The 16,112-nt window shown below is 44.1% G+C and overlaps 1 protein-coding gene across 4 annotated transcripts in view; it reads left to right on the top strand.

The window, feature by feature from the left end:
- The window catches only part of PTPN3 (protein tyrosine phosphatase non-receptor type 3), a 122,682-nt gene that overhangs the window by 66,661 nt on the left and 39,909 nt on the right, over positions 1-16,112 (top strand). For 3 of the 4 annotated variants that reach the window (XM_032164826.2, XM_058445745.1, XM_032164829.2), the window contains 4 exons: positions 2,747-2,810; positions 4,286-4,458; positions 8,598-8,732; positions 10,866-11,042. In XM_032164826.2, coding sequence (XP_032020717.1) covers positions 2,747-2,810; positions 4,286-4,458; positions 8,598-8,732; positions 10,866-11,042 — 549 coding nt within the window. The remainder of the gene's footprint in view (positions 1-2,746; positions 2,811-4,285; positions 4,459-8,597; positions 8,733-10,865; positions 11,043-16,112) is intronic. The other variant, XM_032164827.2, reaches the window with a different exon arrangement.

The following is a 16,112-nucleotide window of genomic DNA, read 5'->3' as shown; positions in this document are numbered from 1 at the left end:
TCTGCACCCAGCTCCTCCAGATGCTGGGGGCTTCCTCCAGGTGCCACAGGCCTAAAGCCCCTTGGGTCCAGCCTGTGACCAAACCTCCTAAGGGTCCACAGACAAGAGCTGGACCCTCACATTGTGGAGAAGATGTGGGTCCCACAAGGTCACTGCAGGAGAGAGAAGTGGGAGACTTCGTCAGGAGAAGCGGGTTTGTGAACAGAAGCGTTTTTGGCAGAGCTTGCAGGGACTCTCCAACCCCCGGGCTCACCCACAGACCTGCTGAAGCCTCTCTCACCCTTCAACATCAAGATGGCTTTTGTTGAGGCCTGGCCCCTGCCTCCAGTGCAAACCTCAGAGACCAGCGGGGAGATCAGCACCAGATGGTGACCCCAGGGTGACAAGGGAGGTGCATGGGCAAGGGCCCAGGAGGGGCAGGACATAAGAAGGGCCCTGAGCATGCAGGGGAAGGCACTCACCAGGATCTGAACACCAGCTGAGCTTTGGCCCAAGGAAAATTCTAGACAAGAAGGGGCAGGGTGTGTAGGTCCAGAGACGAGAGAACCCAGCTAGTGAGTCAGGAGGAATGGGGCAGGCCAGGCTGGAGCTGGCTATGGGCATGAGGAGCAGCAGGAGAGGGGCCAGGTCATGGAGGGCTTCATGGGCCACAGGAGCCTATAGGCTCAGTTCTTAGTGCTCTTATGAGACTCCAGGCATTCCTGCATGCAGTGCTCACAGTTACAGTGCTTTACTTCTATGCATCATTCTTTATGTGGTACCTGTCTCCCTCACTCTATTATAAGCCTCTGGATGGCAGTGGCTCCATGTCCTCTTCCCTCTGTCCCCAGGGCCTGGCATAGGACTTTGTACATCCTAGGCTCTCAGTGTGTGTTTTTTTTTTTTTTTTCTTATGAATGAGTGAAGGGCAGTAGGGAGCCCCCCTGAGGCCCCAAGCCTGGAAACAACAGAGTTCATATCTGTACATAATCAGATTTGACAGCTCAGGGAGAGAGCTGTCAGGTAGGGAAATTGGGATCAGCATGGGAAAGGGATGCTGAGCTGGAGCCCTAGGAACCATAGGAGGCCTGCCAGGCCCTCCTACCTCTGTATATGAAGCCAGGGGTGGGGGGAGTAAGAGGTCCACAGATACCCATGGGCCAAACAAGACAAGGTAAGAAATCAAAAGGGGAGTCGATTCTTCCGACTTGTTCTGCAGAAAAGGAATTTTTGCATCTGCCAGTTGGCACAGGAGAATCGTGAGGAGACTCCCCAGACTTCAGGGAGATGGCAGAGCAGTAACACACACTAGAAAGTATCTCTAAAAGGGGTGAGCCCAAACACCCTTCTCATCCTTAGGCTATTAACCTGCAGTCACCCAAAAAAATTTACTTCACAGTTACATCTACCAACAGATTGTTGAAAATAGATGTGTATTAGGTAATATCTAATATGTAATAGAGGTATATTGCTGATCCATCTGGGGGAATGTCCCATGAATAGTTCAACTTTCATTTTACCTACACAGCCTCTCCATTCTAGAATGCTCTACCAAGATCTTTATATGATCCTAGAGAATAGTAAAATTCCTTCATTTCCCCAAAGTATTTCAGAAGTAAAGATTCCAGCAGGGAAATATGCGCCCTTTGTATGGATTACAGAAGTTTTGCATAAATGAATGATAGTCAACCGTTGGTGTACTTGGGGGATTGGTTCCAAGACCACTTGTAGTTACCGAAATCTACACAGACTTGTCACACAGTTGGCTCCGCAAAACTCGTGCATGTGAAAAGCCAGCCCTTTGTATATGTGGGTTTCGCATCCTGAAAATACTGTTTTCCATCCATGTTTGGTTAAAAAGAATCCCCCAGATAGTGGACCCCACATAGTTCAAACCTTTGTTGATCAAGGGTCAGCTGTAAATTTATTTTAAAAGTTATGTTTTTAATTAAAGGAACAAGCATTGCAGGCCTACTGTGTGACAAGGTAGGGACTTGACATTCCTACTCTGCTTGAATCCTCACAAGGCCTCTCTCTGAGAAGGGCAGTGTTTTCACCACTGTTGGGAAGACTTCATAGTGGAGAGCTTAGGAGCACAGGCTTCAGAGTCAGCTGAGACCGGGGTGCAGGTCCTGGCTCCAGGAATTTCTAGTTGAATGATCTTGAGCACTTTGGTGATGTCTCTGAGCCTCAGTTTCCTCATCTGAAAACTGGGTATAACAATATGTACTTTTCAGGATTGTTGCAGGGCTTCGCTGAGGGGATGTTTATAAAGCTCTTAGTAGCAGCCTAGTATCTAAAAAATGTTCAGTTAATGATGACTGAATTCTGTTATCTTGCAAATGTTAAGTAGGCTACTTGACACGTGGCTGTTAAGTAATGGAGCTGGGGTTTGGACCAGGTCTGTCCTCTTTCAGCTGCTCCATGCTGCTCTCAGCTGTCTTCCCCATGTATATACCAGCTCACGCAGAGCTGCAGTGCCACAAAAGCAGCTTATAGCAAAGAGAGCGCATGGCCCATGTTTCTTGTTATTTAAAAGCTACATCATAATCCAGTGGCCCTTATGCAGTGCTCAGCTTCAGTCAGCTACTTGGTATTAGCCTGCGGCAATGGGGCTGCCGTCATTTCTACAGAGAAGTAAACTCTAGGCAGCCAAGAGCCCCCACTCATCGGGATCATGGAATAAAGGACATGCATTGAGAGGCATCAGCTTCAACCTGGCTGATCCCTGATGTGCTTTGTTTGTGTTTTGTTTTATTTTTTGAAGGGTGAACATTCTCAAAATTTCTTTCAAAAGGAAAAAGTTCTTTATACATCAGCGACAGAAACAGGTGAGTAGTTAAGTCCGTGCTTGCTTTGTTTCGTGTGTATGTATGTGTGTGGTTAGAGACAGGGTCTCGCTATGTTGCCTAAACTGGGCTCAGAGGATCCTCCTGCCTCAGCCTCCCAAGTAGCTGGGACTAGAAACATGCACCACTTTGCCCCATTGTGTTTTTAGTTACTTCAGCTTTTAGTTCTTTAAGGGTTGAAGGCAGTTTGCTATGTATATAACGGAAGAAAGAGCATGCCATTGTGGAGCCAGAGTCTAGAGGATCCAGTGTTTGTATAATTCTGCTTAGCTGGTTGGAGGATTAACTTGCTTTGGAGTCAGAGACAGTGGTTTCAGATCCTGGCTCTTCCACTTACCAGCTAGACAGGTTACTTAACGTTCCCTAGCCCAAGTTACCTTGTTTCCAGAAATGCTATAATGCCCATTTCTTAGGGAATTGTGAAGATTAAATAAAAGAGCGTCGGTCTTTTATTCACCGCAAAGTAGCAGTGAATGTCAGCAAGGTCAGTTCCCTCCCATGATGTGTTGAAACTGCACGATGGCGTGGTAGGTGTATATATCTCATAAGCAAAGTCCATAGCACTGTGATAACTTCGTTTGCTCATCCATACAGAGATGTAGAACTTAGAGGAGAGGAAACTGAGGCTCCCACAGCTCGTGAGTCGGGGGAGCTGGAATTTGAACCAGATCATTACGAATCCGAGACACCTGCTCTTTCCACAACACTACACTCTTATCTTTTTATGTTGCATGATTTTCACTTACTGTCACTGTGTCCATTTCCCAATTTTTCAAAGGTAATATATGCTTAAAATGGCCTCACAGAGCCGTGAACTCTTAGGAATGAAGACACAAAAGCTCAGAGCAGCTAGGACTGGAATCTGGATCTCCTGACCCCTCAGTGCAAGATTCAGGGTGGCACAAAAATGCATAAGATAGCAATTTAACATGACAACAGAAAACCTAAACTCATGCAGAATGCAGGCAAAGCAAATGATTAAAATGATTATTACATATAAGCACTGGATTCAACTCTGTGCTTTGTGGAAAGCAAATAGAGAAAAACCCAAAGGGTTATAAACTTGCAGTTGTCTGATAGATGAAAGAGTATTCCTTCAGGAGAGAGATGTTCCCAGAGCTAAAATTTAAAAGGAGTGTATCAGACACTTTTTATCTGGTTGCTCCAAATATATCCAGCCTAGAAATGTAAACAGATTTGAAATAAAAGCATTCGTGAAGGAGCGCAGATGATGATAAAGAATAGATTCTGGTTATCTCTATTACCATGGTCATAAAGACGGTTAACAAATCGTGCTCTTGAATATTCCGGTAACACTGGTCTGTGGCCAAGGCGTTTTGAAACCAGTTTTCTGCTGTCTGTTGCATCTTACCTCATTTCACCAATGTGGGTTAAATGCTTGCAAGTCCCTGCTCCTATGTCTGTGTGGGTGAAATCTTGACTGTTTTTCCTCCCAGGCTGAATCCAGGGAACATATTGTGGCCTTCAACATGCTGAATTACCGATCTTGCAAAAACTTGTGGAAATCCTGTGTTGAGCACCATACGTTCTTTCAGGCAAAGAAGCTACTACCTCAGGAAAAGAATGTTCTGTCTCAGTACTGGACTATGGGCTCTCGGAACACCAAAAAGTGAGTGTGCTGTAAAGACTGTGTCCCCACTAGGCTGAGATGTAAATGCATCCTGGTCATCAGTGAATAGAGGACATTGTTAGGCAGAGGAGGAAACCCGTAGCCCAGGTGCTCCAGGCATTGGATCTCTGAACCATAACTAAAAGTCTCCCGGGGTCAGCAGTGTCTAAGGGATATCCCGTGTTCCCAGCATTTGTTTCTTCCCTCTCAACTCTGCTGAACTCAGCGCTTCCAAGCAGTCAGAATGGCAGCTGTACCCTGCACCATGACATAATAAAGGAAATGGAGCAATGGCTCTGTGTGTCTCCTGGTGCCAGCACACTGGGCTATCCCAGTCTGATGTCACTATGCCAGCCTCTCCCACAGAACATTAATTCCATAAGATGCTCTATAAAAATGAATGAAGGAATAGAAAAACATTTCCAGAGTCAAGTGACTTTGGGATATATTGCCTATAATAATTACAAAGTAACAGTAGTAATCACAGTTGATAATTACTGAGCATTTACTTTGTGCTGGGCACATAATTATATTTGACTCTTACAACTCTCCTGTGAGATAGTAACTATTATCCACAAGAATGATATTCAAAATATTTAATGACTAGTACAGGAAAAGAAATGGATGTAAATTTATATATATTTATGTATAAATATATATATATAATATATAAATTTTTAAATTCTAATTTAGATTAAAATTTATTCTCTAAAATGACATACAGTAAAAGAAATGGATGTACATTTATATGTATAATTCATATATACATTTTCAAATTCTAATTAAGATAAATTTATTCTCTAAATGAAATAACCATGCAGTTTGTATTTTTGTTTTCTTTGTTCTAAGACTACCCTCTAAGTATAAGAGGTAGCATAAATTGTCAATTTATTCTTATAATTTCCTTTTTCTTTCTTTCTTTCTTTCTTTTTTTTTTTTTTTTTTTTGAGATGGAGTCTTACTCTGTCACCCAGGCTGGAGTGCAGTGGTGCCATCTTGGCTCACTGCAACCTCTGCCTCCCAGATTCAAGCGATTCTCTTGTCTCAGCCTCCCGAGTAGCTAGGATTACAGGAGCACACCACCACACCTGGCTAATTTTTGTATTTTTAGTAGAGACAGAGTTTCACCATGTTGGCCAGCCTGGTCTCGAACTCCTGACCTCAGGTGATCCACCCACCTTGGCCTCCCACCTCCCAAAGTTCTGGGATTACAGGCATGAGCCACCGTGCCCAGCCTATTCCGTCTTTTTTTTTTTTTTTTTTTTTTTTGAGACGGAGTCTCACTCTGTCACCCAGGCTGGAGTGATCTTGGCTCACTGCAACCTCTGTCTCCTGGGTTCAAGTAATTCTCCTACCTCAGCCTCCCGAGTAGCTGGGATTACAGGCGCCCACCACCATGCCCAGCTGATTTTTGCATTTTTAGTAGAGACAACGTTTCACCACATTGGGCAGGCTGCTCTCAAACTCCTAACCTCAGGTGATCCGCCTGCCTCAGCCTCCCAAAGTGCTGGGATTACAGGCGTGAGCCACTGCGCCGGGCCATATTTTCTAAATCATTTGTTGGATTTTCAAAATTGTTTTCGTGATTTGTTGTTGATGTGGCTATTACTGACTAAATGAGACCCATGTCTGAGCCATTATCTATCTGATATGTGGAACTGCATCAGACTGTTCAGTTACTTTCCTAACACATTGATAATCATTAGGGAACTTGTTTGAATAAGTAGCTAATTTCTGTTAGTATCAGTGATACTATTTATGGTGCTAAATGCTATCTCTCAGCTTCTGATGAACCAAGAGCGAATATATTAAGTTTTTAGCTCTTATAATACTGTTTAGTATTTTTATACAGTCAGTAGATCTACTGTTGAACAAGCCATGAAAATAACTTACTGGATTATATCATTGACTTAGATTGGAACCTGATCCTCAGGCCAGATGAGAGAAGGAATGGGGAGGCATTTGAAAGCATGCCCTCTGTTGCTGAGCTGCCTGGGTTCAAATCCTGCCTCTGTCACTTGAGCTTTAATTTGTTGCTTCTATTTCTTCATCTGCAAAGCTTTGTCATCCGCATGCATCCAATGCCAGCAGGGCTGGGTTCTGGTCTTGTCTTGTGGCACAAGAAAATACCCCTATTTTGGTGACTGAAAGCAACACCCATTCTATTATATCTCATGATTTTGTGAGTCAGGAATCCAAGAAGGGTTTGGCCAGATGCCTCTTCTGCTCTGTGTGGTATAGATAGGGATTTCTCAGTGAATGTGGCCAGAGGATCCAAGATAACTTCTCTTGCATACCTGGTGTCTTGATGGAATGGTTGGAAGGCTGGACTCACCTGGACTCTTAGCATCCCCATCTGGATGCTCCAGGAGGGTAGCTGAATTTCTTACATGGACACTCAGGGTTCCAGGAGCCAAAGGCAGAACCATTCGGCCTTCTTAAGGGTGAGACCTGGCACTGGCACAGCGACTCTGTTGCTGAAAGCAGTCACAAGCCAACCCAGATGCAAGACTCAAAGAACTTGCAGTCATCTTTAATCTGCTGCAGGGGATCATTTGGGTTGGGAGGATGGCTTGGGAGGACAAGTCAGCAGTTCTTTTACTACCTGTGCCAGCTTCAGCATACTGGTGAATTTCAAGTCTCATTACCTCCATTTTACAGATGAGGACACTGAGGCTTAGAAGGGTCACATGACTTGCCCAGCCCCTAGAGATACAGCTACACATCTGCTTATTGGGCCTTCTGAAAGGTTCCACATAAAAAGAAATTTGTTTGGTTGTTTTCCAAGCTTATGGGACAATGGAACACTTTTTTTTCAGTGAGTCCCTATTAATAACCCATGACACATTAAACCTTGGAGTCGGGCAGTTTGCTCCCCTTGTTTTGATCCTGTGCTCTTCATCACTGGCAGTGTGGTTTCTGATGTAGGCCTGCCTCAGAGGAAAGAGTCTCCCAGTGATGCTGTTGTGTGAGCATTTTGATCAGGGTGACAACAGCATTTCTTAATGTGAATTAGTACATGATGTGCTACAGGGCAATTCATATTGTTTATGTTCTTTTGTTTGTTCTTTGTTCTGTTTTGTTTTTGTTGGTTGGTTGGTGTCACGCCACAAGGAAATATGTAGAATGTTTTCATAAGCCATTAAAACCTAGTTTAAAATTTAGAGATGCCAGAACCAAAGTTGTCACCCTTTAACAGGGTGACAGTCTTCATGCTCTATTCTCTCAAATAATTCATTCTCTGAGGGGTCTAGATAGCTAAGATTTAAATTCTCTAGGTATAAATAAAATTCAAAAGTAACCTTCAGGGTAGCTAGCACATTTCAAAGAACATAGCCTGAAACTCTGTATTATTATTATTATTTTATTTTTATTTTTATTTTTTGGAGACAGAGTCTTACTGTGTTCCCCAGACTGGAGTGCAGTGGTGCAATCTTGGCTCACTGCAACCTCTGTCTCGGGGATTCAAGGGGTTCTCATGCCTCACCCTCCCAAGTAGCTGGAATTATAGGCATGCACCACTACACCTGGCTAATTTTTGTATTTTTTAGTAGAGATAGGGTTTTGCCATGTTGGCCAGGCTGGTCTTGAACTCCTGACCTCAAGTGATCTACTCGCCTCAGCCTCCCAAAATGCTGGGATTACAGGCATGAGCCACTGTGCCCAGTCTGAAACTACTTTCTAAGCACATTTTCAGATTCTCTCTTAAAGATTTACCAGTGATTTATAGTGACAGCTCCTGCCGACTAGGATGATGAAGAGCACCTGAAAAGATGGTTAATATTTTTACTTAGGCCAGTGTGAATAAAATAAGAATTCCTTGAAATCACTTGAGCTGTATTTCTTTGTGATCCTGGAATTCCTTCTAATCTGGTTAGGTTTGGTTATATTCTGGAAACAGCTTTGTTGCTTGAGTAGTGAGGACAAGAAAGGATTTTCACCCGAAGAGAAGAAATCACATAAGGAAATTCCAGGACAGACAGGAATCGCTTTTGAGCTGTCTCCCTCTACTCCCCATAACCTTGGCATTAACCTGCCATCCTTCAGACAAGAAGCATGTGTAGACTGTTTCACACATGCAGTAATTTCTTTCCTGTTGAACGTCAGTGTAGAAAGTGAACCTGCATCTGGTTTTTCAGGTCGGTAAATAACCAATATTGCAAAAAGGTGATTGGCGGGATGGTGTGGAACCCAGCCATGCGGAGATCCTTATCAGTGGAGCACTTAGAAACCAAGAGTCTGCCTTCTCGTTCCCCTCCCATTACTCCCAACTGGTATGTCCTCCTTTTTTTTTTTTTTTTTTTTTTTGTACTACCCAACAGTAGACACTTTATCTCTTTTAAAAATAAAAACTCAACTTATAAACTCTAAAGATAGATGACCTACAATCAGTTTACATTTGCATTTTAGGCTCTTGGCAGAAGTAACTGTTTTCATGAAGTACACAAGTCTAGCTAAATGTTTTCCATCGTGTATAATGCTGAGATGCTCTCTTTAAAAAAACTTATTCGATCTAAATAATTTGGGAAACTCGAGCCTGCTGAAAGGCCTCCTTTGGAATCACAGCACACATTAGCATATTAAACACTCTGAGACATCCAATGATAAAGAAGTACGGTTAGCTTTACTTAATTCATGTTTTCCATTAATATCCCACAAAATAAACTTTGGGGAAAACTAATGCAGGTACGTGATGTAAATGATGTAAGGATGTATGACCTTCAGCAGCAGAAGCAAATGCACATCAGTAAGTAGCCAGCCAACTTAAGAGGATGGACTCAGCTTAAAAAGAAATAGGTGGTCATTTGGTAAAGTGGGAAGGGCACTGGGTTTGTAGCAGAAAGACCTAAACTCAGGTTTTGGCCCTTCTGTTAATTAACAAGTTTCTTTACCTCTGTAGCCTCAGTTTCCCCATCTCTAAAAAGATGATAAAAACTACCACAAATGAAATAATAATGTACAAGTACGTAGTAAGCTTTTAAAAGAGTCAGGTGGAATTATCATTATCTTATTATAATGGTCCCCAAAGACATCACACCATTTTTGTGAATACCTCCAAAAAGGCTAGGGGCCAGAGGGGAAACCTAGCAGGGAAACATTGCCCCCAGCTCCACACTGGAGTAAGAGTGTGTGGCTGTAAATACCTGAGCCAGGATCTGCTAAGCCTAAGAGAAACTGGGAGACAGGCAGACAGAGGAGATACTGTGCTGGGCCTGCTAGGGAAGGACCCTTCACTGGGGGCCTAATGCTCTGGGAAGGGACAGTGACAGTATTTAGTGTTAGAAATCATGACATAACTGAATAGATTTGCTTCTTGGTTTCCAACATTTAGATACCTCGTTCTAAAGAGGTAAGTTTATGCTATAACACAGCAGCTTAATTTATCTGAAAATCTCATTGGCAGCAATGCCAGGGGCCCAGAGAGCCCAGGACTGGATCCAGGGGAACAGCGGGGTTAGATGTTGCCACACTCGTGGCCCGGAGCTCCTGTGGCTATTTATAGGTCCTCTCCTGAGGAGTCACAAGAGCCTTTTTACTTCTGCTTTGGACACAGCATTATTGATTATCCAGGCCCAGGGGGATTGCAAATCATGGAGGCCCTGACAGTCCTGAGGAGAAATGGCTAACAAAGAAAGGGAAGATGGAAAAACTGTAAGGGAAAATAGAACTTAGAAAGCTTGGCAGCCTGGGATCCCCCACTGCAGGAGCTGACGCCCAGGTGCTACACTGGATGCCCTGAGAACACGGCCTCATTGGATTCATTCTCAGGAGCAGGTAAGTACAGCCGAGGCCCAGAGAGGTGACGTGCCTTGCCCAAGGTCACATGCCTACTGCCGCTGTTGGAGGACAGTCCAGTGTTTATATGCCTATCTAATGCATATAAACATGTTTAATAAGGGATATATCTTAAAAAGCAAACATTTTCTCTTGGATCAAGTGAAATTCACATGAAGGGACGTCGTTGAAATAAGGTTGGAGTTTTGCTGAGAAATGTAGTTTGGCTTCTAAACTTTTTGTTTGCATTGTTCAAATTAATCAGAAAAATTCTCTGAATAGCAGTCCATATGGCCTATTTATGTCTGAGAGCTTGAGTCCTCCTGGAAGAATAACTTACCCTTAAGTCAATACCCGTCACTTCCCACAGGGCATAAACCCATCTAATTCTGCCTGTTTATACAGCTGAGGCTACTGTTCTGGGAGCCACGACTTGACTGAGAGTGTTAGGGATTTGTGTCACCCTTGGTGCCTTCTGCTGGGGTAGTAATGAGTTAACCAGCTCTGAATGTCAGCCTCCGCCAAGGAAGGCATCCTTAGAAAGGTCAGGACACGAGGTTCACTGGTGTCTAATAAAATTTTTAAGTGGAATTTGCTTTGAACACTTTGCACTCAACGTTTTTCCCACCCAGGCGAAGTCCTCGGCTCCGGCACGAAATCCGAAAGCCACGCCACTCTTCTGCAGATAACCTTGCAAATGAAATGACCTACATCACGGAAACGGAAGATGTATTTTACACGTACAAGGGCACTCTGGCCCCCCAAGACAGCGATTCTGAAGTTTCTCAGAACCGAAGCCCGCACCAAGAGTAAGAAACTTGTGTTGTTTTATTTCTGGGTATTTGCTTTTTGGCTGTTGGGGAATTTGCTCAGGTCCAGGTTGCCATTTGAGAGGAACCAAGAGCTGGTGCCTGCAGCCAGCTCCCAAGGGTGCCTTCTGCCAAGATAAGAACATAAATCAGACTCTACCTTTTCACCCAGAAGACAGTCTATGTGCCTGGGGTCTAGAGCTTGTACTTTTTGTCCACGACAAAGACTTTCTACTCGCTAAGTACTTGTTAGTCTCTTGAATTAGTCTCCTCTCCAGCTCACAAGCAAAGCCCAGTTTAATCATTCCATATTCTAGAGGTACAGACTCTAGGGCCATGCTAACTCTGATTTCTCTAGATTATTAAAGTTTTACCACCACATGATTTCAAATCATTGGAAATAAACTTGCTTCTAAAAGCCTTCTCCGAACAACAGGGTTCTGAGGGGTTTTGTTTTCAATTAATAGTTAGTATAAAGAAACAAACATGTTAGAACATCTCTAATTTTCTTTGAGAAATTTTTGTTAAATTTTTATGTCCTACCCCCCCTACCCCCCTTTTTTAATGTGACAGAGTTCCCTCATTGCTCAAGGCCAGAAAAAATGTCTGTCCTGAAAGACTGGTTGAGTGCTTTTCTTATTCAATAAGATATATTTAACCCATTTGTTTCCCTTTTTGCCTTGGTTACCAGGGAGTTCAGAACTGCACATTAGGCTCAATTGTATTCACTTCCCTCAGCCCAGATTTCTTGTATAGTAACTTCTCTTCCTCCTTTGCCTTTGTTATATAGGTCTTTTTTTTCTTATTTTAATGGATTCGTAGTTACATATCTGTACGTTTTGGGGTAAACTCGCAAATCATTTTTTTAAGTAGGTAAGACATAGATTATAAATTAGGTTAAAGCATGATAGTAAAGGATCAACTGTTAGGAAATCAACCATAGTCATTGGGTATCTATTCTGTTAAGCCCCATACTATGTCTAAAATATAGAAAGATAACGGGCCCCCCTTAACAGCCGAGGATTAGCAAGCAGGCACATTAGTTAATCTATAAATTTTTTACCACTATAGCTAGTAGGCTGAAAGCATCAAATGCACCCTGATTGTACTCCAGGCATTTGCAGGTGAATTGCAAATCTTCCCATTTATGTGTGAGGCTGCTACCTCTCCTCTGTCCTTGCCCACAGCAAACATGGTTTCCAGTTTATCTGTGTTCTTAACACCTCTGGTTAAATCATCCCTGTGGTCATTCTTTCCTTGTGACCTGAGCTTGGATGATGCTTTTGCTAAATGGTTGCTATCTCTTGTTCCAACTTGCAGCCTGCTGCCCCTTTGTCAGGGCTACAGTGGATGATTGTGAGTTCCTTTGTGTGACTTTGTAGCTTTTCAAACCACAAGCACATCTAGAAATACAAGGCAGGAGTGCAGGCATGTGTGACTAGAGCCGTTTTGCGTCTGCAGTGGGGCTCTGTGGCTTTGGCAAAAGGAGAAAACGGTTTAGGGAAGCGTTGGAGGGCTCTGGGAAACCCACTCACGCCTGCCGCGTCAGAGCTTCCTGTGGTGGTTTGCAGTCCTATCACAGAATTGTACAGCATCTAAACCTTCCCTGTCCAGTACAGCAGCCACCAGCCCCAGGTGTCTATTCAGATTTAAATTAATTAAAATAATAAAAATGTAAGCATTCGGTTCCTCAGTCACACGAGCCTTATTTGAAGTGCTTGACAGCCACACAGGAGTGGTGGCCTCCATCTTGGACAGCACAGATACAGCCCATTCCCATCACTGCAGAAAGTGTTGTCAGCAGCACTCATCTAGACTAACACGTTTATTCCATCATTCATGTAAAGAGTGAACCCCTAGAATATCTACAAGTGAAAAGTGCATTTTTCACACAGAGTTCATGTGGTAGTAGGTTTGGAATCATCACCTTGCTTGCAGTCTGGGCGCTCCACACCACTCACCCAGCTGCTCATCTGTGACATGGGGCAGGTGGGCAGCCTCTGAGTGCTCTCACAGCCCAGCACCCTCTGTCTCTTTATGCAATCAGTGCCAGATGGGGAGGGATGCATTCTGTCCAATGACGTGTGGACGCTTTAGAGGGCTTGCATTCATTCCCAAGTCCAGTGGCACATTTTATACATCCTTGGCTGGTCATTGAGGGGAACACCAGAGCAAATCAGAAAAGTTGTTTCAGGAGCCTCCAGGCCAGCTAGGCAAATAGCACATTATCAGCCTACACTGCCACACTCCAGGGCTCTGTCACTTTGGTGAAAGGAAAAGGGGGGCTTAGGGAACAGTATGTGTCCTACATCAGATTTTCCTCCTGTGGTCTGCAGTCCCATCACGGAGCATCTAGACCTTCACAGTCTAGTACAGCAGCCACCAGCTCCATAGGACTATTTACATTCCAGTTCATTAAAATTAAATAAGATTTAAAATTCACTCCTTCAAGCACTGCTTGATGTAAGTGATTTCTGGCCCTGCTTGTTCCTATACATTGCACAGTGATTCTTCTTGAAACCCCTCCTTGAGATCTTGTAAAATGTGTCATCTTGGGGCACTTTTTATCTTGCAGCTAAATGTTAAGAATAGCAAATAACAGTGGTTCACAGGCAGGCTTCCTTGCAGGGTTTTGCCAGGTGCACTGACAATAGACATGTCAGGGGGTCAAGTTAGTGACTGTGCTCTGCAAGTGGGATGAACAGCCAGAAAAGCAACCCACACCACCTCTGTTAGGTGGGAGACCTCTTCCTGCTGGTGGGAAGCCACTCTGTGCTGGGTATTCAGAAGAGGCTGGCCCTCCTGAGGGCCTGGGGACCCCCATTGCTCCAGGTAAGAAGTACAGACTGGTCTGTACCTGGTGAGAGAAAAAAAGAAAAATAAAACCTGTTGGTTAGTTTCTGTGAGTATTTGCAAAATGTTTACGAAATGTTTGACATGTTTTATACAGCAGATTTGTGTTAAGAGGCAAAAAGAAGCATTCTGTCAGAGAAATCGGATGAATAGTTTCACAGACAGTGAGGAGGGTTCCTTTTAAGAAGAAGAATTAAGTGCAATGTTCTGTACTCGTTTAAAAAAGAAGAAAGAAAGAAAAAGAGCGGTTAGATTTGGCTGTAAACCCAGAGTGGCGCAGCTCAGGCTGCCTGAGTGCCATCTTAGCGGATGAGTCACTTGCTGGTTTGTTCCGTATTTATAGCAGCACAGCAAAGTTTATGATTATAGTTATGAATCCTTGGCAGTTTGCTTTGTGCCCAAGTAGGCTGCACTCTTTTGTTGCTCCCAAGGTTCTATCAGCCATTGTGTGTTCCTTTCCCTGCTTCCGAGTGAAGACCAAATTCTGCAGAGAAGTAAGTTTCCTTCATGGCAGAAATGAAAAACCTACCACTCTCCACCCAGATAAAAGGGAGAGAATGTTCCCTAAAGAAAGAGACATGCAGAACAGAAACTGGGGAAAACACATTGTAGAGCAGTTTAGAGTTGTGTTAGAAAAACTTTCTGGTTGCTATTTTATCACAGTTGTCTTGATGGGTCACCAGCATGACACCCTCCGAGTGGATGGGGCTTCATGCCTGCATAACTTCTTTGCTGTTTGTTTGCCTCTTTCCTTAGAGCCTGCCTTCTTCCATGAGATTTGGGGCAGCCATTGCCTTTTATTTCAAAAATTCTGTGCCGGCCAGGCATAGTGGCTCACGCCTATAATCCCAATACTTTGGGAGGCCACACTGGGCAGATTGCTTGATCCCAGGAGTTCAAAACCAGCCTGGGCAACATGGCAAAACCCCATTTCTACAAAAAAAATACAAAAATTAGCCGGGCACGATGTTTTCTGCCTGTTGTCCTAGCTACACGGGAGGTTGAGGTGAGAGAATCACTTGAGCCCAGGAGGTCGAGGCTGCAGTGAGCTGTGGTTGCACCACTGCACTCCAGGCTGGGCATTGGAGTGAGTCCCTGTCTCAAAAAAAAACAGAAAAAAAAAACCAAAAAACTTCTGTTCATTGGAAGGAACCTAGGGGATCCCCTTCTTCAGCTTTGGCGGCAGTGTAGGAATTCCCCCAACCCTACAGTGGCTCCCCCCAGGCCTGAGCACTCTGCCAGCAATGGAGAGTCCCCTACAGTGCAGCAGTGTGCTCTGTCGTTAGCCCAGGTGCCCACTGCTCTTCCCAAGCTGTGCTGGAAGCCTCCTTGACGCTGACCCAGCATCAAGGTTCCTGCCTTGAACTCTCAGGACAACACAGATGGTGTCTGTTCCCAGTTCCACCTGCCAGCCTTGGTTACTGTTCCTTAAGATAAACAATTCCAGTGTAGTCACTTTCCACCCATCACCCTCGTAACCACCATTCTCCAAGTGCAAATGAGCCCTTCTAGAGGGTGGCACCAGATCTGAATGTGGAGGAAGGATCTGCATGCATACCATTCTACATGTCCCCCTCAGAGGACACCAGGCAGGGACAGGGTTTTGTTCAGAGTGTTTGCCCCTTTTCCTTGAACCTTGCCTTCTTGTTTGGGTCCACTTGCGTGTGGATGTCTCAAATACCTGAAACCCAATATGATCCAATCTCAGCTCCTCATGTTGGTGTCTAGCCCATGGCTGTTCCTGTGTCTTGGTAAGGGGGGGCCATTGTTTCAATACTACCCAGTTTGCACCTATTTGAAACATCAGTCGTCCCTCACTCCTCCTTTTCTTTCACTGTCCCTATGCCATTTCTCATCGTGTTGATTCTACCTCCCAGACATTTCTTGCATTTGACTCCTCCACCATCCCCACTGCACTGCCCCCATGCAGCCACCATTGTCTCCTGCACAGTCTTGCTCAGTCATATCCAAACCGTTCCCCTGTCTTTGGTGTCACCTCCTTCCACACCATGCTTCACAAGAATAGCAAATTTATCATTCTGAAATACACATCCAAGAATGTCACTTCCTGCTTAAATAACTTTTCTCTGCTTTTTCAACATTTCCTGCCTTTACCTGTGCTACTGCTTTTGTTTGTGTGTTTGTTATTATCAGTGTTTTGCCAGAATGCCCTCTTTTTCCCACTTGACTACCTGTTCAAACTCCTATTAATTCATC

The sequence above is a fragment of the Hylobates moloch genome, unplaced genomic scaffold, assembly GCF_009828535.3.
Source record: "Hylobates moloch isolate HMO894 unplaced genomic scaffold, HMol_V3 SCAFFOLD_10, whole genome shotgun sequence".
NCBI lineage: Eukaryota > Metazoa > Chordata > Mammalia > Primates > Hylobatidae > Hylobates > Hylobates moloch.
Note: the sequence above shows the minus strand (reverse complement) of the source record. Positions and strands in the feature narration are given on the sequence as shown.